Source organism: Acomys minous (genome assembly GCF_964271855.1).
Source record: "Acomys minous genome assembly, chromosome: 7".
NCBI classification, from domain to species: domain Eukaryota; kingdom Metazoa; phylum Chordata; class Mammalia; order Rodentia; family Muridae; genus Acomys; species Acomys minous.
The window spans coordinates 103,675,751-103,697,936 of NC_140488.1; the positions used below are offsets into that span (position 1 = coordinate 103,675,751).

At 37.3% G+C, this 22,186-nt stretch overlaps 1 protein-coding gene across 6 annotated transcripts in view; it reads right to left on the reverse strand.

The window, feature by feature from the left end:
* WNK3 (WNK lysine deficient protein kinase 3) overlaps positions 1–22,186 on the reverse strand; it is a 104,593-nt gene that overhangs the window by 17,304 nt on the left and 65,103 nt on the right. For 5 of the 6 annotated variants that reach the window (XM_084790005.1, XM_084790006.1, XM_084790007.1 and 2 more), the window contains exons 11-19: positions 14,585–14,649; positions 13,623–13,770; positions 11,821–11,937; positions 9,503–9,658; positions 9,369–9,420; positions 8,075–8,212; positions 6,813–7,735; positions 703–934; positions 185–315 (exon numbers count right to left, since the gene is read on the reverse strand). In XM_084790005.1, the coding sequence (XP_084646131.1) occupies positions 185–315; positions 703–934; positions 6,813–7,735; positions 8,075–8,212; positions 9,369–9,420; positions 9,503–9,658; positions 11,821–11,937; positions 13,623–13,770; positions 14,585–14,649 (1,962 nt within the window). The remainder of the gene's footprint in view (positions 1–184; positions 316–702; positions 935–6,812; positions 7,736–8,074; positions 8,213–9,368; positions 9,421–9,502; positions 9,659–11,820; positions 11,938–13,622; positions 13,771–14,584; positions 14,650–22,186) is intronic. The other variant, XM_084790010.1, reaches the window with a different exon arrangement.

Here is a 22,186-nt window from a genome sequence, read left to right on the forward strand (position 1 = left end):
AATGATTTATAGCTAAAGTAAGACTCATCTACAGATCAACGTCAAATGCTGCCACTTTTTATAGTGTTGGGGATAGAACCCAGGATCTTGCAGATGATGGGCAAACTATTATGAAGCTCGATCTGCAGTCCTGCTGTGCCCTTTCATAAGGTGCCCGATGACAAAGTCAACCAAAGACACGAACCTGGAACCGGCCCCGCTGAAATGATCCACGCACTGATTTACATCTGCTCAAAGCCCTAGTGTCAGTGGAGAACTCCCGTGTCAGTGGACTGGGGTCTGGAGCAATTGCTGATCTTTTATCTTCAGTTTCCACTGTAAGATTGTCAAATTATAAGCAGAAAAGAGAAAATCATTTTTAAGACAAATTTGTATACATTACCCAAAATGAAGAAAAGCAGAAAAGTTTAACCCTTGCTAGATAATTAAAAGGTGTTAATGTATAAGCAACATTGTTTAAGTCCCTAACTCTAAATCAGACATTGCAAGATTTATCCCAATACTTAGTATCTATATGAAATGAAAAACTGAAAAACCAATTAGTTACAAAAGGAAAAAATAAAATGGCAACAACATTAATGGGGTATTTAATATGTGTGAACTACATGGAAAACATGGCAAGATTTGAGTATGAACGACAAAAAAAAAAGTAGATGAAAAATGATGTTACCTAGTCTATGTCCCTGACTGTAAGCACACTACCTTGACGGACTTTTGATCTCTTGAAAAAGCTGGTTGACTGCCGTAGCCTGTATGCCCAGCTTTTTAATTTTCGAGTCCAGGATTTCCTGCTAATAGGATTTTTGAGACTAGGACAAGTAAAGCTTAGGCCAAAATATCCACCTCCTGTCTGCAGATGAATGGTTCCATCGCTTGACACAGCAGCAGGATAGGCCTCTGGATCCCCTGGAAGTGAAGCATCTGGGGACATCTCCTAATGGAGACAAAAACAAAGACAATCAAGGTGGTAATAATTTAAGTTAGGCAAATACATTTTTTGGTATACTGGAGTTTCTTATCACCATGCACTGTTGCAGTAATAGAACCATATCAGACTGAAACTGAAGCCCGGGCATTTCTTTGGAAATGTTGTCTTCAGATTAAATAAAAGAGAATGTTAATTTTCCAGGCTAAAATATCTGTTATCATTACATCAACTTTGAAAACTAAAATTTTAAATAAGTTATCCTCATATGTGCCAAATGGCTGAAAATACTACTATTTTTTTGTTCACTAGAGACAAGGTATCAAGTAACCCAGGATGTCCCTGAACTCCTGGCTCCTACTGTCTTTCTGTCTTAAGGGATGTGATTACACTTGTACAGCACTATGCCTGGTCATAAATGCTATTACATGAAATGTTAGTTTACTCTCCTATTATTTAAGAGTTAAAGATGCTTGATATATAATACAATTAAAAAACAAGATATTTAAAGTTGTTTGAATGACAAAGAAACATGAAGAAATCAAGTTTCTTACTTTATAAAATCACCTAGAAATTTACAGTGAAATAAAAAATTATTGTAAATTCATGTTCTAAGAATTTTTAACATCAAGCTATGATTGCTATTGTCTTGTCCTCCTACCACCCTCAAATACCCATGATTACTTGCTAGGTGTAAATTGAGTGCTTTAAAAATAAATTATCGCCGGGCAGTGGTGGTGCACACCTTTAATTCCAGCACTTGGAAGGAGACAGAGGCAGGTGGATCCCTGTGAGTTCGAGGTCAGCCTGGTCTATTATGTGAGTCCAGGACAGCCAAGGCTACACAGAGAAACCCTGTCTCAAAAAACCAAACCAAACAAACAAACAAAAATTATCTATGGTAATCAATAAAAAAACGTAATGCATAGAATCACAGATACTTTGAAACATAAGAATGGTTATTAATAATAGAATATTGTAAGTGAATACAAAAGCGTTTAAGGTGGGATATAGCACTCATTTAAAGGGAGCCAGCTATCCTACATGATAATAGGCTAATATTATTAACAATTAGAACAAATCAAGGGTCAAAGGGAAATTTTGGACTAGAGATGTTGTTCACTTGGTAGAGGGCTTATAGCAGGCTCAAGGGCCTAGGCTTGACTCCCAGAACCACAGAAAGCATTCATGTGGATACGACCATTATCATAGCACCCAGAGGGTGGAAGCAGGGATATTAGGTAGAGATAGGTCATCCTCAATTATGTAGTAAGATACATAAGGGGTTGCCTCAAAAAAAAAAAAAAAAAAAAACAGGGGTGGGGGGAGATTTTGATCAATCAGTAATCAAGTTTCTGAAGTCTCATTTTGGGTTAGTAATACTACTATTTCAATTAGGAGAGAAAAAAACTTATAAAATACTACAAAGAAAGTACTACACTGATCCCATTGAAATTATAAGTAAAATATATTTATATGTAGTGAATAAAACAGATGGCATATTTACTATAAATTTTAGTTACCCTGATCAGATTAAATACTTAGACACAACAACAGCAACAAAACCAGGTATAGACATAGCTTATGGATTTATGACTGCAGGAAGAAAAGGCAGACTGTAATATATGTAGGAACGTCTCAAGAGACTACACACTCAGATGGTAAATATGAATAGCAACAGAGAAACCTGATCAACCAAAAGGGTGCTCACAAAATTCCACTCAATCGTTCTCTGGTTTTTTCAGTGTATTATATTTTTAAAACATCCTTCTTAACTGGCCTTACTTTGATTCCTTGAACAAATGTCTACCTGCAAATGTTACTAGTATGTATAAGTCCCTGATCATCTCATTTGGGTGTTGTAATTTTTCATGGCCTTTTATGTTACCACAGAGAATGTGAATGTCATAAAGAGGGTTTTGACTTACTGCTTCAAAAGACAGTTATGAATGGAAGAGTATACTGATTAAGGTACCAAAGAAATAACAGCCATTCCACATCCTTTCTCTCAATATCAAGCAAGAAACATCAGAGTACCTGCTCCCAAAATAAGAGTACCCGGGAGAAAAAGATTTTGGCCAAGAGAAAAGTCAGTGAGGGGCAAAGACAATACCTAACAAGAAGGGTAAGCCCAGCGGCCTTTATAAACCAGCTACTACAGGAGAAAATAGATGGCCCATATTTTTGTCACAACAATTAAAAGGTGGCTACAATAATCATATAATAGCACTATGGACAGATGGACAAAGAAGCTTACATGGGAAACTGAACACAGAACTAAGAATGAACAAAACTTAAAGAAAAGTAACACTGAAAGAAAATAATAAACTCAGTGAAGGAAAGAGTTCAGTGCTTAAGGGCAAGTAGATATGATTTCCAAGAACCTACATGGTGGCTCACAGCCATCTGTAACTCTGGGGAGTCAAACACCTCTTCTGACCTCTGTAGGCTCCTGTACACACATGGTGCACATACATACATATCAGGCATACATACATACATTCATATAAAATTAAACATAAATGTTTTTAAAAGCAAAAATGGGTTAAAGTTATTTTAAAAATTTAAAAATGTAATCCCTGATGCAAAAATGACTAAATAGGAGAGAAATTATCTCGGTACACAAAGTAGAGGGACAAAGAGAGGAAAGCATGACACGAAGAAAAAGTTAATATATAAGAAAAACAGGAAATGAACAAATAAAATTAACTTCAGTTACAAATGACAAAATTTTATACATAGAAAACCCAAAGCTAGGCATGTGGTACACACTCTTAATGCCAGCACTCAGGAGACGTAGGCAGGTGCATCTCTCTGACTTTAGGGCCAGCCTGATCTATACAGTGAGACCTCTGTCTCAAAGGAAAAAAAAGAGAAAATTCAAGGTTGGGAGATGACTCAGTGGGTAAAGCACTTGGTGTGAAAGCATGAGGAACTGAGTTCAGGTCCTCTGAGCAAATGGTCTAGCTACACTACTGAAATCAGTGATCTAGCCATAACAGAACATGGTGAAGCACAACTAAGGATGCCTGCTGTCAGCCTCTGGCATGTGTGTACACACACACACACACACACACACACACACACACACACACACACACAAGAAATTTTAAAAAATCCAAAAGAACAGCAAAATCTATTAGAGCCAATAAATAAACTCAGCAAAGTTCAAGGATATAACCATAACACATGAAAGTCAGCTATAGCTAAGAGGAGTGGCTGACATCTATAATCCCAGCACTATGAAGGTTGCCATGAGTTTGAAGCTAACCTGGACCATAGACTGCATGCTATGCCTGGGGGAAATGGAGAGAGAGAGAGGGAGAGAGAGAGAGGGAGAGAGAGGGAGAGAGAGAGAGAGAGAGGAGAGAGAGAGAGAGAGAGAGAGAGAGAGAGAGAGAGAGAGAGAGAGAGAGAGAGAAGAAAAAGTCACCTGTATTTCTATACGCTAAACAATGAAGAACCCCCAAGAGATTTTGTTATGGTTCCAATGCCCCCATCAAAATCATGTTAAAATTTAATGTCCATTGTAAAGCTTTGGGAAACAGAAACAGGCAGAACCTTTAAGAGGTAACTGAGTTATAAAGGGTACATTCTATTGAATGGCAAGGTAATGAGTTCCATGCCAGCTTCAAGATACACAATGAAACTCAGTCTTAAAAATACAAAACCCCACAAGATTTCTAAATCAAGAGAGGGACAAATACATGTATTATTTACAAGTTGTTAATAATAATTACCAAATAAACTATAATTAGAAACTTGTCTAGGAAGTATTAAGTTGCCAGGCATGGTGGCACATGCCTTTAATCCCAGCACTTGGGAGACAGAGGCAGGTGGATCACTGTGAGTTTGAGGCCAGCCTGGTCTACAAAGCGAGTCCAGGATAGCCAAGGCTACACAGAGAAACCCTGTCTCAAAAAACCAAACCAAACCAAACCAAAACAAAACAAAAAAAACCCCAAAACAAAATAAAAACAAAACCCCCCACAAAAACAAAAAACAAAAACAAAAAAATTTATACATAAAGAAGTATATGTTGATAAATATAACATGTATCTATGTCTAAAAGACATAATACATATGCAGAATTATGTTGCTCTAAATATTTATACATTAACTAAAACCATGTCTGGAAAAGCTAACAACTATGTTTACAGGTTTGGGAATATGAGAGCTCTTACTTTACACACAAGTATATATTATTTGTACAGTAACAATGACAAAATTTACAGTGGTAAACATTTAGAAAGATATTCATGATGTGTAAAATAAAGTTTCAGTTTGTTGACCATTGTGTTTATAGCCCAATATTATTTTGGAGAAATCATGTGATACACAGGTAAGTAGATCAATTCAGGTTTAAGGAAAGTCAAGAAGGACAAGAAGCAACTTATTAGTGGTTACCTCTGTGACAGAACAGGTAGAAAAGGGAAATGGGTCTAGGAGTATGCACTTGCATAGTGTTTGATCCCTGAACTTAATAGCCAATACTAAGACAGAGAGAGAGAGAGAAAGAGAGAGAGAGAGAGAGAGAGAGAGAGAGAGAGAGAGAGAGAGAGAGAGAGAGAGAGAGAGACAGAGAGAGACAGAGAGAGACAGAGAGAGACAGAGACGAGACAGAGAGAGACAGAGACGAGACAGAGAGAGACAGAGAGAAGAGAGAAAAAAGCAGAATATTAAGGTTCCTACATTATATAGGTGAGCAATCTCAATAATCTGAGACATTTTCAATGCCTACATGATCCCGCTAGTAGAAATTCTACATCTGACCAACCTCATCTACTGGGGCATCAATAATACTATATAAAATTGTCTAAGTCTCTACATATAAAGATATAAGAAACACAAATGAATGCTGTGTTTAGATTTGGTTACCAGTCCCAAGATATCACATTTGGTATCTACACGTAGTCTGAAATTCAGACTCTAAAATCTGGAAAACTTGTAATCTTTTAGTCCCAATCCTTCTGGACACAACTCATTTTCCTCCTGTTCCCTCATCTCTTAAAAATATTTCTATTTTCTTTGATAATTAAATGTATTCTTTGATAGATTTATACATGTCTGTAATGCATTCTGATTACTCTTTCCCTCAACTCTAATTTCCCTCCCATCTCCATCAACTCCTCTCCTCCCACGTTCCTTTCTCACTTCCATGTCTTTACATTTATTTTGTGGATCACTGAGTTTAATGAGGACCATCTATGTGAATACACAGTTGGGACTTTTCACTGGAGCCTGGTGGGCTCACCACTGATTACGTAACTGAAGCGAATGACTGTCTCTTTCCTAGCATTTATCAGTAGCCAATAGTTCAACAGGGAGTGGCTGGGACCTAGGAGCCCCTCTTGCATTTTAATTGTTTTACAACAAGAACTCATGTAGTCCAGGCTTGCCCCAAACTCAGTATGCAGTTGAAGGTGATTTCGGACTTTAGATCCTACCACCCCCATCTCTGTAGTGCTAGGACTAAGGTGTGGGTTACCATGCTTACTTAAACGTTCTGCTGTTTGAGGCATAGTTGCAAACACTCTACCACTGAGCTATATATCTGTTCCTTTTTGAAGTTAAGAAATGGATAACAGTTTTCTCTTTTAAATTTTTAGGTTTTGTTTTTGCAGTTTTGCAGTTAAGTCGAAATAAAAAAGTATGTTTCTCCTATCCACAAAATAATCTATAAATAAACATAGTGGTTGCAAATTCCAAGCTAACCCACCAGAAGGCTCTCTTAGATAGACCCAAGACAGAGCTGCTATTTCTACTAAGTTCTGAGTAATGGCAGCCAGAGTCATAGTCTTAAATGACAGTTACTTCTGAACCTTTTAGGAGAGAGAGCATTTCTTGAAATTTATAAACAATGAATAAGAATTAGAAAGATACTTACATGTAAACACAACTCGCTAGGTACAGAAGTTATCACATTAAAGTTTCTTTTGAACACTGATGCATGAGCAGGCTGACTTGCAGCCGCATTGGGCAGAATCTTAGAGCCCGCCTGTTGGAAATGTGGGGATTGTGCAGGGCTATCTTGAATTCCGCAGTGACTGGCGGTTATAACTTCTGGTGTTGGATAGGCTAGGATATCTTCAGCAGAGGAAGAAAATGGAGAGTCTATGCTTTGAGTATCCTTCTGACTCTCAGGACAGACGCTAGAAATGCTGTGCTCCTGATAGAGCAGGTTTCTTAATTTTTCATCGAGCGTTTTAATTCGGTTGTCTGCAAACTCCATTTTTGGAGGTCGTTCCCCATCTGATTCCAGGATAGTAGAAGGTAGAAGCGTAGCTGGTTCAAAGCCGGAAGTCTGAGTGGCAATGACTGCCTTAGGAGAATTTATTTCAGTGTTCACTGTGGCTTCTCCTTCTGCATCCAAAGTTGGCTGCTGTACTGGTAAGGATTTAGGCTTTTGATCAGAAGATACAATTACTGAAGTTAGAACAGCATTACCACCAATCTGAACTGGCTCACCAGGACGGGCCACAAGCACATCAGCCAGAAGGGCACCTTTCTGACATGGATATGTAGGTACAAACATGCTTGCTTGGCTGGAGAGTGCCTCACATTTAACTGGAACTGGACACACCGAAGTAGCCGAATTATCAGTAGCTTGAGCCATTGTCTGTCTGCCATCTTCCGCTTGAGAGCGAGTACTTGGCTGCTCAGTTTTTAAACTAGCACGTTCCGAAATCTTACCATCAACCACATCTTTGGGTTCTGATTTGGATGTGAAAAGTTCATGCTGGCCTGGATTATTCTCTATAGTGAACAGTGTGCCCTGTGGTAGTTCCTGATTATTTGTGTTTCTTGAACCTGGAACAATGACAAAAGGATAGCTAAGTTTCGATAAGTACAAAGTGCAAACACAAAACTCAAAAGGGACAAGCAAAGCAAGGGACAGATGAGAACCTATTTAAGCGTACACTTATAAATAAGACCTAAACCTAAAACATCACAGAATTCAAGTCAAGAAAAAAAGACTTCTTGTGTTTTTCATATAATATTGAATAAAATGACTTGTTACATAGTAATACTAATGTCTTCTAAAATGCTCATGAAAACTGTCATAAGCATAAAATATTTACAAAACAATGCAAAGATATAATCTATAATTTGTAATCATGCAAGCCCATATGAAGCAATAATGCTTACTAGGAAATGGCTGTAACCCAGGCACCATAGCCATGGAAGGCTGAAGGGAAGGAGGAGACTGTGCCTCACGATTTTTTATTGTTTGGTTGATACAAAATCGCCAGCGACCAACTGGGGAAGATTGAGGGGCAGAATCATCTGTAGAAAGAATTATCAACAAATTATACACCATGTGATTAAATAAAGAAATCAAGTTAAAAATGAGCTTGTGTATCTCCATTTCCAATAGCACACGGATAATTGTAAACCATAAAAGTAACAACCCAACCTTGACAAATAGTCTACAGAACTAAATATAAGGTATGTATTAATAGTAACCAGAAGCAAGGCACTCTAGATAACTGGGCATAATTTCCCCACTCAAATCTACAGCTGCTGTTCTGCAACCTGACTATGGTTGTGCCTAAGTGGTATCATGGCAGTATACATCCACACAAGCATTAAATTTACAGAACTGTACACCAGAAAAAAGAGAAGGAAATCTAGCTCGTGATAATATAAAAGTAAAGTAAGAAAAATCTCTACATCTGTAAACTTTCTCAAGTAATTTTCTTTGGAACTTTACCTTACACTGTCAGTCAGAAACTTGCTCAGATTTCTGTTAATCAACAAAGTAAGATACAGATGTACTCTGTCATTCTAATACAGTTGAACTAAATTTCAAGATAATGGTATCTGCTTCCATTATTCCCCCACCACCATTTGTTTCTTCATGTTGTGTTAATTCCTTCAGAGGTCTTCAAGATGCTATGGTTCTTCTCCCCCTCCCAGACACTCTTAATATACCCATGATCAGGGCTAAGAAGAATGAAGAGATAAAGTTGTCAGAAAAGAAAACAGAAGAACCTAAATTTTAGTTTCTGGAAATTTATCTGGTGTCTGATTTAAAGTTATTAGTATATTATCATCAGTGAAACAGTCAAGATCTGAAGGACTATTCAACCACGATGCCAACTTAGAACATAGTAGTTTTAGTTAAAATATTTTTGTCCACCTCACGTTAAACTAAACAAATTACCAGTTAAGATTCAAATATACTGTCCAAGTTCATCAGCACTGTGACTGCCTTTTCTGGGACCATACCTTGCAACAACTCAGAAGTAAATTACTCAGAGAATCAACATTTTGGGTATTTTTTAGATCTCTGGGCTATGAATTTCTTTCAAGTGTACAAAAACATCAATTTATCAACAAATTAACTTATTAGTTAATATCTTTCTGTATGAATGTTTATCAAGACTCCAAAATGCCTTGTTTCAAAAGCCAAAGGGTAAATTTTATTAAGTATACTTACTGCTAGTTTGAGTGGATGCAGAATTTATCAGTACTTGTTCTGATGATCCTGCCTGCAATAAAAACGAACAGGTAAATGATGGTGTTCCTGACAATGTCCCCAAATGACCTTCTTACTTTAAAAAGTGCTCTTACTTGGTTACTGTTGGATTCCAAGGCAGCAGAGTCAACAGCAGTAGATCTTTCTGCAGCTGAATGGACATGGAGGATCTCCTGGGCTTGCCCTACAATAGCCCTCAATTCCTCTACAAACTTTTCTTTCTCATTTTCCAGCACAAAGTTATCTTCAACCTGCCATCAAGTAAAAGCCAATGTATTCATGGGAATAAATTCATTTTCTTCAAAATTATAATATTTTAATGGTGACTTCCACAGGAAAACAACAAAAATAAGCATGTGCCACAAAAATAATTAAATCCAGTAAATCCAATAAAATGTTTCATAATGCATTTAATTATTCTGAGACCACTGATATTTATCAGAAAAGAGCATTATGCTTTGAAATATCGTGACTTTTACAAACTGGCTGTAATTCCAACTGAATAATTTACAGAGACTGAGAGAACTTAGAACACTCAGTCTTAAATTGGATGTCTTCATTAAAACCCAACCATTAGAGCTCAGGGAGCTATCCGGAAGAGGTAGTAAGAAAGACTGTAAAACCCAGAAGGGAGTGATGACACCAAAGAAACAGTGTCTTCCAGATACAACAGCACTGGCACATATAGGAACTAACAGAGATTATGGAAGCATACACAGGACCTGCACAGGTCCAAGCCAACGGGGCCCCAGCACTGAGAGGGGGGAAGTGGACACAAGCCCACAGCCTAACCAGGAAGCTATCTCTAATTGCCATCCACGTACAAAGGACAGATTAGTTTTCTCCAGCAGCATTTCACTGGGTATAGAAACCACTCTTAAGGGCATGCCCCACACCTAGTTTTCTAAAGAGAGAGAAAGAAAGCATGGAGTTGGAATGGGTAAGAAGGTGGGGAGGATCTGTAAGGAAATGAGGGACAGAAAACTGTGCTCAGAAGAATATAGTGTATAGAAAAATTATTTTCAGTAAAAAACTGTCATTTTCAGGATAAAAGCTGTCATTTAAAGTTTGTATTATGTAAGACAACAGGGGATAGTAGTATACACCTATCATTTCAGCATTTGGGAAACTGAGGCAGGATGATGCTCAAGATCAGTTTGACTATGTGGTAAATTCAAAACCAGCCAAGCCTATGTAATCTGACTCTGTCTCAAAACAATACAACAAAAATGTAACTGAGGCAATGTTTAAAATTAGGATATCCAAACCTAAGGGCTTTCTAAATCAGAACATGAAAACACCACCAAACATGATAAATAATAGCTCATGACTGTCCATTATATTAAACGTGAATGAGAAATAGGAAACAAAAGCCACACTACAAAATTCCATGTTAAGATAGATGCAAAATGGACAAAACCATTAATTTATTAGGTCAGTAATACAAAATAGAATACATTAAGTATTCTTTATGCCCCCTATCCCCATCTGCACCAAAAAGATAAAAACACTAACCTGAGCCTAAGTATTCAAAGCTATTGAACAACTAAGCATGTGTTTGGGCAAATAGATCAATTGGTAAAGTGCCTGATGTATATGAATAGGGACTTGAGTTTGACTCTCCAGCACCCATGCAAAATGCCAGGCATGGTGGTGTGTGTCTGTAATACTAGTGCTGGGGATGGGCTTGTGGGTGGTAAAGAGGAAGATTTCTAAAGCTCATTGGCCAGCCAGTCTAGCCAAGTCAATGAGCTACAGATTCAGTGAGAGACCATGTCTCAAAAAATAAGGCAGATTTCTCAATGGTTAAGAGTGCTTGCTAGCCGGGCATGGTGGCATACACCTTTAATCCCAGCACTCGGGAGGCAGAGGCAGGTGGATCTCTGAGCTAGAGGCCAGCCTGGTCTACACATTGAGTCTAGGACAGCCAAGGCTACACAGAGAGACCCTGTCTGAAAAAAAAACAAGGCAAATAAACAAACACCCTAAATGCACTGAAAAGCATAACTTGAATACCTTTGTACAGAATGTTAGACACATTAAAATTACCTTAGGTGGCTTAATTCTGATGTATTCAGGAGCATATACAAGAGGATTATAATTTAAAGCTTATATTATTTTAACATATACAGAGATTAAAACATACCAATCTAAAAACAAACAAACAAACTCTTCATATCTCCTCAGATAAATACAGTAAAATCTGAGGAAATGCAGTAACATCCTTGATTATAACCAATTTCCCCTGTGCAAATTAAAAAAAAAAAACCTCCCCACACATTCTATCAAGAGATGAATGTAAATGAATGAATGAAAACAAGGAGGGAAAGATGGAATGAGGGAGGGGGAGAGAGTAGAAAAATGAGAGAGTGAATACAGTAAGGGAAAACTAGTTATGTCTTACTTTACTTACCATATAGTCTGCAATATCCTCAGGTGCGTCACCATCAACATCGAACTTGAATGTGACCATCTTGTTGTTGTGTGTTTCCAGCTGACACTCTACCATGTTGTCCCCAGAGACCGATACCTAAGTGCAAACAATTAACCAGTTTATGAGAAGCTGTCTCGGCTGAGGATGGAATGCAGATGGTAGAGTGCTTGCCTAGCAGGCACTAAGCCCTGGGTTCCATCCCCAGCACCACATAAGCCAATCATGATGGTGCATATCTGTAATGTCAGTACTTAGGAGGTGAAGGCAGGAAGATTAGAAATTCAAGGTTACCCTTGGCTATATAGAAAGTTTGAGGCAAGTCTAAGCTATTATTAGACCCTGTCTAAAAAGAATAAAAACGGAAATGAAATCACAACACTTTACAGGGAGTAACTAGATGAGCTCACATACAACATATTCAGCAAGTTACAGAAGGAACCTAAAGGAAGAATGGGAAAAGGATAATTAAATTATATCTCTGTACAAGGGACTACGTATTGCAGACATTTAAAGTAGTATTCAAATTATTTACTATTATTAGAAATATGTATATAATATATTGACCTTTTAAGAAGACAGGATATAAAACAATATATAGGTTTTAAAATCCATCCACATATCCATATCCATAAAGTCCAACATTTATCATATTGGTTAGAGAGACAGGCTTTCAAGTCTGATCTGGCTTCAGATCTGATATTTGGTAGTTGAAATGATTTAATGAAAATTACTTCTCTGGCTTTGAGCATCTTTATTTGTAAAGATGGGTATACTATTATATTATAAAGGGCTTTGGAGGACCATGATAAAAATAGTACATAAAATATGGGATACCTATCACAAAATAATTCAATATATTTTTGGTACTATTACTTACTCTATTAAAATGTTAAAATGTGAAACACTGCACATACACATGAAAAAAGATAAAAACTTAAAAAAGAAATAAGCTCTGATTGGTGATTATAGGAATTTTATGTTTTTCTTTTTATTTCTCCTATAATCTCCAAGTTTAATAACTAAAATGTAATTTTCTAGCACAGGGTAGGGGGTGGGGGGGTTACAGGGGTGGGGGTACATCCCTTTAATCCCAGCACTGGGAGGCAAAGTCAGGTGGATTTTTGAGTTTGAGACTGGCCTGGTCTACAGAGTGAGTCACAGGATAGCGAAGGCTACACAGAGAAACCCTGTCTCAAAAAGAAAAGTTGTAATTTTCTTATCAGAAATTCTGAGCTGGGTATGATGGTGCAAGCCTTTAATCCCAGGACTAGGGAGGCAGAGGCAGGTGGATCTCTGGGAGTTCAAGGCCAGCTTGGTTGGTGTACAGTCCAGGACAGCCAAACCAAAAAAAAAAAAAGAAAAAAAAAAAGAAAAGAAAGAAAGAAAGAAAGAAAGAAAGAAAGAAAGACAGTTTCTAGGACCCTCTGGATCCTTCTATTTCCCCATTCTCCCATGTTTCTCTCACCTAGAGTCCCAATAGGATGTCCTCCCTTCTGTCCCACTTTCCTGGTAAGTGAAGACTTTCATAGGACATGCCCCTTGGGCTAGTGTCCAGATACAAGTGGAGAAGAAGAAGAAGGAGGAGGAGGAGGAGGAGGAGGAGGAGGAAGAGGAAGAGGAGGAGGAGGAAGAGGAGGAGGAGGAGGAGAACTACTCTGAATTAAGGAGAGGTTAGCTTACAGAAGTTTTCACAATATTCTGGATTTATATCCCCAGCACTGTTCCTTCCTGAGTCCTCAAGACTTCTACACAAACTCTAATCCAGCCACACAAACACTGACCTGAAGGACAGTAAGCTGAAATTTGGTCCCCTTCTCTGGCCGAGGACAGGAGGCTCTTCTTTGTTTGATCCGGTCCTGTTTGCCATTTGCACTTGGGTTATCAGGGTTATTGGTGTTTTCTTTCATAGTTGTCACATCTTGATTCAAGCTATTGATTAAAAGAAGTAACTCATTTTAATCTTGTTCATAAAAACCTAAAGAAACCTTAATATAAAATTGTAAGTTTAAGGAAAATCAACACATGTAATATCTTTATAAAAGTTATAGTTGTATAACTATGAATATACTTAATACCACTGACTTGTATAAGTTAAATGAGTGAATTGTATAAAGAGAATTAATAAATATAAAAGTTCCAAGAAATGTATTTAAATTTCAAAAGACCTTTAAAAAACATATCTTAAAATTTTTTTGATGAGTTCTTCTAAAACCTCCCCATGAACCATCTCTGTAGATATTTACAAAAAGAATTAAAAACAAAACCTAAATTCTTTCTATGTCTGCATGTGAAAGAACATACATAAGTACAAGTGGTAAAAGATTACATATCAGTGCTCGTAAGAGCTAAGGATGTAGCTCAATGGTACAGTGCTTGTGCAGCATATACAAGGGTTGGATTCCATCCACAGCATACCCTCCCAATAGACCCTTCTCCTAGAGTTCTTAAAAAATAAAGAAATGACAGTAATAAATAATAATCATTAGAGCTGGGTGGTGGTGGCACACGCCTTTAATCCCAGCACTCAGGAGGCAGAGGTAGGTGGATCTCTGTGAGTTCAAGGACAAGCTTGGTCTACAAAGTGAGTCCAGGACAGCCAAGACTACACAGAGAAACCCTGTCTTGAAAAAAAAAAACCCAATAAGTAAATAAATAAATCTCTTTATTCAAGGTACTCTAAGATGCAAGGACGTGCAGTAGCATGCCACCACTGATTTCCTGGTACTAATATTATGATACTTACCTTCGAACAAAATCTGGATTTTGAACAGCTGCTTGTTGTTCAGCTGCGACTGGTTGAGACACAGGCTGTAAGGAGGACAGTAATAACACCTATTATGATAACAGCAAAATTCATGCTAAGATACAATTTGCTTTTTAAGAAAACATCATGGTTATGCTTCTTTTTTTTTAACTTTGTAAACCTGGTAGAATGTCTTCATATCCAATGCCTATAGTAACCCTATTACTGATATTATTACATCAAGTATATCTTACTCAAGATTTTTTTCTTTAAATGTTATCAGTGTTTTGGCAGGCATGGTGGCGCACTCCTTTAATCTTAGCACTCCAGAGGTGAAACTCAGTGAGTTGGAGACCTGCCTGACCTTCAAAGTGAATTCCAGGCCATCCAGAGATATACAACAAGATGCTGTCTTTAAAAATAGTAACTTTAATCCCAGCACTTGATGTGAGTTCGAGGCCAGCCTGGTCTACAAAGCGAGTCTTGGACAGCCAAGATAACATAGAGAAACACTGTCTCGAAAAACAAAAAACAGGAAAAATAAATGAATAAATAAAACTTAACACTATTTTAAGTAATTCTTGTTTGTGTTTATCATTCACAGAGAAAAGTACTGATGAATCCCGAGTTACTGCAATTCCACAAGAAAAAAAAAAGTCACTGCCAACAGAAATCAAGACTAGAAAACATCTGAGAATATTCATGTTACTTTTCATAAGCCATGTTTCTAATAGATAAACAGCCACAGCAATTTGAAACATACTTTTGTTCCTCTGAAGAGAAATTTGGGAAATCTGGAAAAGTGGCCTAGCCCACACTTCAATCATTAGATTAAAGAATTTCAAATATAGCACTACAGTTAATCATTCATAGAAAGTGTTCATATACTGCTGTGGATACAGCTTAGTGGTAGGATATTGGCCTGGCACGCACATGGCCCTGGGTTCGATCTTCTACACAACCAAAACCATCTGTGTGTAAGATATTGAAAAACAAAGTGCAAACTTCTACATGTGATAAATTAAGAGTTTTTAATAAAGAGTTTGTTCTTCTCTGAAATTAACAAATAGGTCATTTTTGTGCCCAAATAACACTTGCTACTCATCCATTATTGTTTAACCAAATTCAAGACATAGCTATTGGAAAACCTTATATATATTATATATCATTTACAACTTATATATAATATATAATAGAAAAGTCTTTACAAAAGAATGGACACTAAATAATTACAAAGATATTTATGGTGGACAAAACTTATCAATTTAACAAAATGTATAACTTTTCATTAGCACTCAACACTTACTACCTACATTCAAGATAAATATTCAAGGTATAGGGTTGTGATATCACTTTTAATCAAAGCAGAAACCTTATTAAAGAGAATTCATAATGGCGATAAACCCTACAGATGCAATAGCTGTGCAAAACTTTTAGCTATTATTTAATTTTCACTAGAAACCAAAGAGGTCACAAAAGAGAGAAACCCTAAAAATGCAAAGAATGTGGCAGCACCTTTAGCTGCTTTTCAAACCTCAACACCAGATAATTCACACTGGAGAAAACTCTTACAAATATAAAAACCATGGTAAAGCCTTTTACCAGTGTCCAAATCTTAGAAAGCATCAGAACATTCACAGGGAAGAGAAACCTTACAGATATGAAGAATGTGGCAAACCCTTTAACCACAGTTCAACTATTACTAAACACTAAGGATTCACATATGAGAGAAAGCCCACAAATGTAAGCTATGTGGCAAAGACTTTAATCATTTTTGCACTTTACTTAACATTGGAGTTCATAATGGAGAGAAGCCCTATAAATGCACAGAAGTGGCAGAGACTTTAAGATCTAAACAATTTTTAAATTTTTCATTACATATAATGGCCATGGGAAGATCTTTGTCCCAAATATACATCTGGAACAAAATATTTATACTAGAGAATTCTTTACAAATATAAAAATATAAATCTTTTATTCATAACTTAACTCTTTTTTTCATATCTTAAATCTTATGACTAGAGAAAAATCCTATAAATATAGAAGAAAGTAGTAGAGCAAAGTCCTTAATTATTGCTTAAAATTTACTATGCATCATTTAGTTGTTACAATAGAAGTAACCAAATACAGACATTGGAGAATATGGCAGGTATTTCATTTCTGAAATAATATAATTTTATTATATATCCAAAGTTTCTAAATATCCCCACTCTTAAAAACTGGAGAAAGCACTATGCTGTATCAGAAGAATGAGACTCCTTTTTGAATTTGTAATTGTATTTTTTCTGACACCAAGTGGATTTTTGCCCAGTGCACGCCTTTGATCCCAGCACTTGGGAGGCAGAGGCCTGGTGGATCTTTGTGAGTTTGAGGCCACATTCTAGACAGCCAGGGATCTGTTACACAGAGAAACCCTGTCTTGAAAAAACAAACAAACAAAAAAGAGTACGCTTTTTTTAAAACTAAGAAATTAATATTCCCTAAGAAAGAAAACTAATGTCAGCATGTATTCTTAGGCTTTATTGACAAAGTTGATTATTTACTGATCTGACTTTAACTTGATAATTCTAAGAGAAGACTTGTTCTTCCCTGGTATTTTCCACCCAACCGGACTTCTCAAAAACCCACTAGGTGGACCTTTGAGAAGTTTCCCATCTATTTCTTTTAGGTCTTCCACCAGTTTAAAACAAAAAACAAAAAACACATGACTGCAGAATAGATGGTTTTAATCCTATGTTAAAATTAATCTCAATGAATTATTGTAGATAAGTATAGATGAAACTTGGCCATAAGGAGTGACAATGGTAGTAGTCAAAATCATGGATATGCTAGACTACTCAGCCTTCTTACTGCTGGGACTCTTTAATATAGGCCCTCATGTGGTGGTGACTCCCAACCATACAATTATTTTTGTTGTTGCTTTGTAACTGTAAAGTTGCTACTGTTATGAATTGTAATGCAAATATCTGATATGCGACTCTGTGAAAAGTTCGTTTGATCACCAAAAGGTTGCGACCAAAAGGGTGAGAACTGCTGTGTTAGTAATCCAGGGAAAATGAAAAAAGAAAAATAAAAAGAGAACAATAATTTAAACAAGACTTCTTTCCTCCATTGTGCCTCTCCTCCCTTCCTTTCATGGAATTGAACTCACGACCTTGGGAACTGTACACAAGTGTTCTACCACTGAGCTCCACTTTGAGCTCTCGTTTCTGAATCTGACCCATGTTGTTACAACTTTGAACTGCTTATATTGTGCAATATGCTTCTGTGGTCTATGCAGATTCTGCTCGGAACAAGCTAGTAAGTAGAGAATTAAGTCAGTGGTTCTTGACTTTCCTAATGCTGTGACCCTTTAATACAGTTTCTCTTGTGACCTCCAACCTTACAATGATCTTCTTACTACTTTATAACTGAAATTTTGCTTCTGTTACAAATCATATTGTAAGTATCAGACATGAAGGATGTCTTAGTGTGACACCTGTGTGGGTTGAGAACCACTGAATTAAGCTAAGTACAAACAAGCAGTTATACACGCATTTATTCTCTCTCTCTTGACTTGACTTCCTCACAATGATGGACTATAAGCTGGAATTAAGCTAAAATAAATCTTTTCCTCCATTAAATGCCTTGTGTCAGTGTGTTCTACAACAGTAACAGAAATTAAACTGGACTATCTGCTATGATGGTCTTTACTCTCAAACTAAATGCCAAATTGTTGGCATAGTATTTGTGTAGACCATGTACAGTTTACCCTTGTTCATTCAAATGCAGATTTCTCTACCTTACTATCTGCTCCCAACCTGCACACTGCATTGTGATTTTATTCTAAGTACAGCAAGTCTCAAGTTTGTGTAAACATGTCACCATTTGTTCTCCGTATTGCCAATAGAATCCAAGTAGCCAATGCCGGGTGGTAACAGAGAATAGGGTGGGACATCCTGGTCCAGTGAAGGGAGGAGAAAAGAGCAGGAAGGACAGGAGGGATGCATGAGGAGAGGACTGGGAAATACCAGGAGGAATGAGCCAGACCTAGGAGATGAGTAAAAAGCAAGTATAATGTGGGAAATCTGAATGGAAGGAAACTGTACTAGGTTGGAGGTTTAGGATGGAGTAATTATTGTGCAGCATTGTGCTCTAGGCTAACTAAATAGATCCTAGTCTCGGACATTGGTATGGTGTGTGGAGGACTTACTAAGAAGAGGTATGAAGGAACTTTCTAAGGCATAGATGCAGAATATTGATTCTATATTGTTGGCAACCTGTGACCTATGGGACAAAGCTGGTGAGCCATCTGTTTTTCCAAAGTAAGTTTTACTGGAACACAGCCACACTAGTATGTTTACAATTTATGATTCCTTTCGTGCATAAAACAGCACAACCCAATGGTTGGAACATACAGACGCTACACCACTGCTAGATTTTTACAGAAAGTTTCTCAATATGTGAACTATATCCATGCTGACAGTAGCTTTGATTGCAAATTGGCTTTTGCTTGCTTAGCATTTGTCAAAATGTACTGAATTATGATCTGCGCCTTTTGCTGTATGTAAAAACAAATACAGAGTCCTAGTTAAGGATACCTATGTTACAGTTAAATTATTTTAACTTTGAAATACATCAGGGAAGTAAGATGGCAATAAAACAAAGATGTAATAGTTTGTATCAAGTGGAAAAGCTACAGCCTTCAAACTCAACCTGATTATCAAAGTGGGTTTGTGATAAAGCATATATAACAAAAATTAATGATAAACTTTAAGTACCAGATATAAGGGTATTAATACAAAAAGATTCACCTATTCTGTATCTCTGAAGATACAGGCAATTACAGAATGCAGAGAATGGGCAAAATTGTCCTCTCTGGAGACACACACATTTCCAATACCAATGGTTAGCCTTGAAAACATACATGCACGAAACATCATATGGACTGAGCAGGTTGTATTTATATGTTTAGGAACACACACATACATACTGTGGTGGTTTGAATGAGAATTATCCCTATAGGATAATATATGACTGGCTAAGACGTTTGTACAGAATATATACCATGACCCCGTGGCTGTGCAATATAAAGAAGATGCTCAAGGCTGGCAGTGAATAAATAGGCTGTGTTGAAGCCTGGATTGTGTAGGTTAGCTGTGCTAAGAAAGCAGTTTGCTCCTGGGGTTGTGTCACAGCCTTCATATGGCTGCGATACTGACTATATCTTTTGCAATGGCTGATGTGTCCCCAAATGCCTCCCAGTGGAATTACAAAGGAAACAAGCCTCATCAGCAGCATTCTGTGTGCTGCTCACATTTTGGGCAGAAGTCTGACTTAATAAAGTTTGCAGATGATTAATTGGGAAGAAGTAAGAGTCTGATTGGCAAATAGTGCTTTGACTAAAGCCTTATTTCCATTTCTAGGGCCAAGCTCAAGTTAAAGATCAACTGCTGGGTGTTGCAAAGTCATCAGTGGAGCAGACAATGTCTGAGAAATTAACTGTAGAAAAGGTTGGTTGCAAAACTCCAGCAACTAACAGGTATAAGTCATGAGTTGGCTGAAGTTTGTCCATCTACTCTAAGGACCAGCTGTGGTTCCTGGTGCTAGTGTAAGGAAAATTCAAATTGTAAATGCCTGTATCTTGCCCATTTTATTGGGACTATTCCAAACAGACTCAAGAAATGTTATATCACCAAGTAATCTAAAAGGTACTAGGTACAAGCATTAGGCCTTCCTTCTGCAGAACTCTTACACTATGAGTAAATGCTAGTTGAATGAATGAAAGCTAGAACAGTCCTAGCAATATGTTGCTCATGGCTTCTCATTTATTGCACTTACCACAGAAATTATTTTAACCCTGGTAGAGATACAGAGTAACTCAATGTGACACTTTTACACACTCTATGCAGGTGTTCCAAGAGAAAATACAAAGGTTTTCAACATCATAACTAAAATGAACATAAGTACTCAAGAATACAGGGTAAAGTTGGCAGAAATAAGTCAGGTTGGTGGTAATCATTCCTAGAGTTTGACCATTTGCTCATTAAAAGACCCAAATGGTTGCTGTGATGGTTTAAATGAGAATAGACCCATTGGCTCATATATCTGAATGTTTGGTGCCCAGTTGGTGGACTTCTTAGAAGAGTTAATGGGTGCGGTATTGCTGGGGGAAGGTGGTCACTGGGTTTGGGCTCTGGGGTTTCATAAGCCCACACCAGGTCTAGTGTCTATCTCTCCCTGTCTCTGTCTCTGTCTCTGTCTCTCTGCACCTCCTACCTATAGATCACTTATACATATTACCCAAATACTCAACTAAGTCTATAGACCAAGATTACTCCCAGCATATTTTAAATGCTTCTGTCAATCTTATTTTGTGAGATTATGAGCTCTTTGGGGATAAGAATGACATATTACTCCATTTTCTCAAAAGATAGTAGTCATTAAAAGTCTATTGATGCTGGGCAATGGTGGCACACACCTTTAATCCCAGCACTCAGGAGTCAGAGGCAGGTGGATCTCTCTGAGTTCAAGGCCAGCCTGGTCTACAGAGTGAGTCCAGGACAGCCAAGGCTACACAGAGAAACCCTGTCTTGAAATAAAAAGGTCTATTGATAAACTGGAACTAACTACAGGCAACCTCTCAAAAGAAACAAATGCACCACATGCTAACTAGAAAATACCCAAGAGCTCAGAGCATCTTACTCCCAGAGAGGGAATGCACATGCACGGAGTGGAGGGGGACAAAGAAAATAAACGATGGCAGACAAAAGTCCAAGTATGCCCAGAGTCTGTGACACAGGCAACCAGAATACAGTAGATACACGAATTCACACAAAGATGGGCTACTCATTGTCAGAAATGAATAATACTGGTTTTGTGCATTTGAAAGTCAAAATTTCTCCAAAAAAGTCTAAAAACAAACCAAAAATTTAGATGAATGTGTGTTCGAATTAGGAGAGTCTATGAAATACTATTTTAATTAACTTCAACAGATATCTCTCCATCATCTAGCCAGCCTGGAAAAAAATCAATACAAAGAAAAGACTGGTTTGCCAAGAAAAAGAAACAAGAGTCCCAAATATGCGTTTGGTTGCACTAAGTTCTTCTGTTCTTCTCCAATTAGAGATCTAGTATTTCTTGAGTCTACTTGAACAATATTAGATCCTCAAGAAAAACGTAATTGGGTATAAGGAATCAGGAACAATGTTGTACTTTCAGTGTCCTTTACCTAATTTATGGTTAGCTGATGAAAGAGAATTATTACTTGTCAGAAAAATATAGACAATGGGAAATATGTTTCAATTAATAGCTTCTAAAATATGTGCCTTATGGAGGCTGGAGAGATGGATCAGAGGTTAAGAGCAGTAGCTGCTCTTCCAGAGGACCTGGGTTCAATTCTCAGCAACCACATAGCGGCTTACAACCAACTTTTAAGTCCAGATCCAGGAGATCTGGCACCTTCTGGCCTACAAGAACCAGAAATGCTTGTGGTACAGAGACATACATTCAGGCAGAACACTCATACAAATAAAATTCAATTAAAATTTAAATTATAAATTAAAAATACTTTTAAAACTGTATCTCCTTTGCTGGGCAGTGGTGTCACACACCTTTAATGCC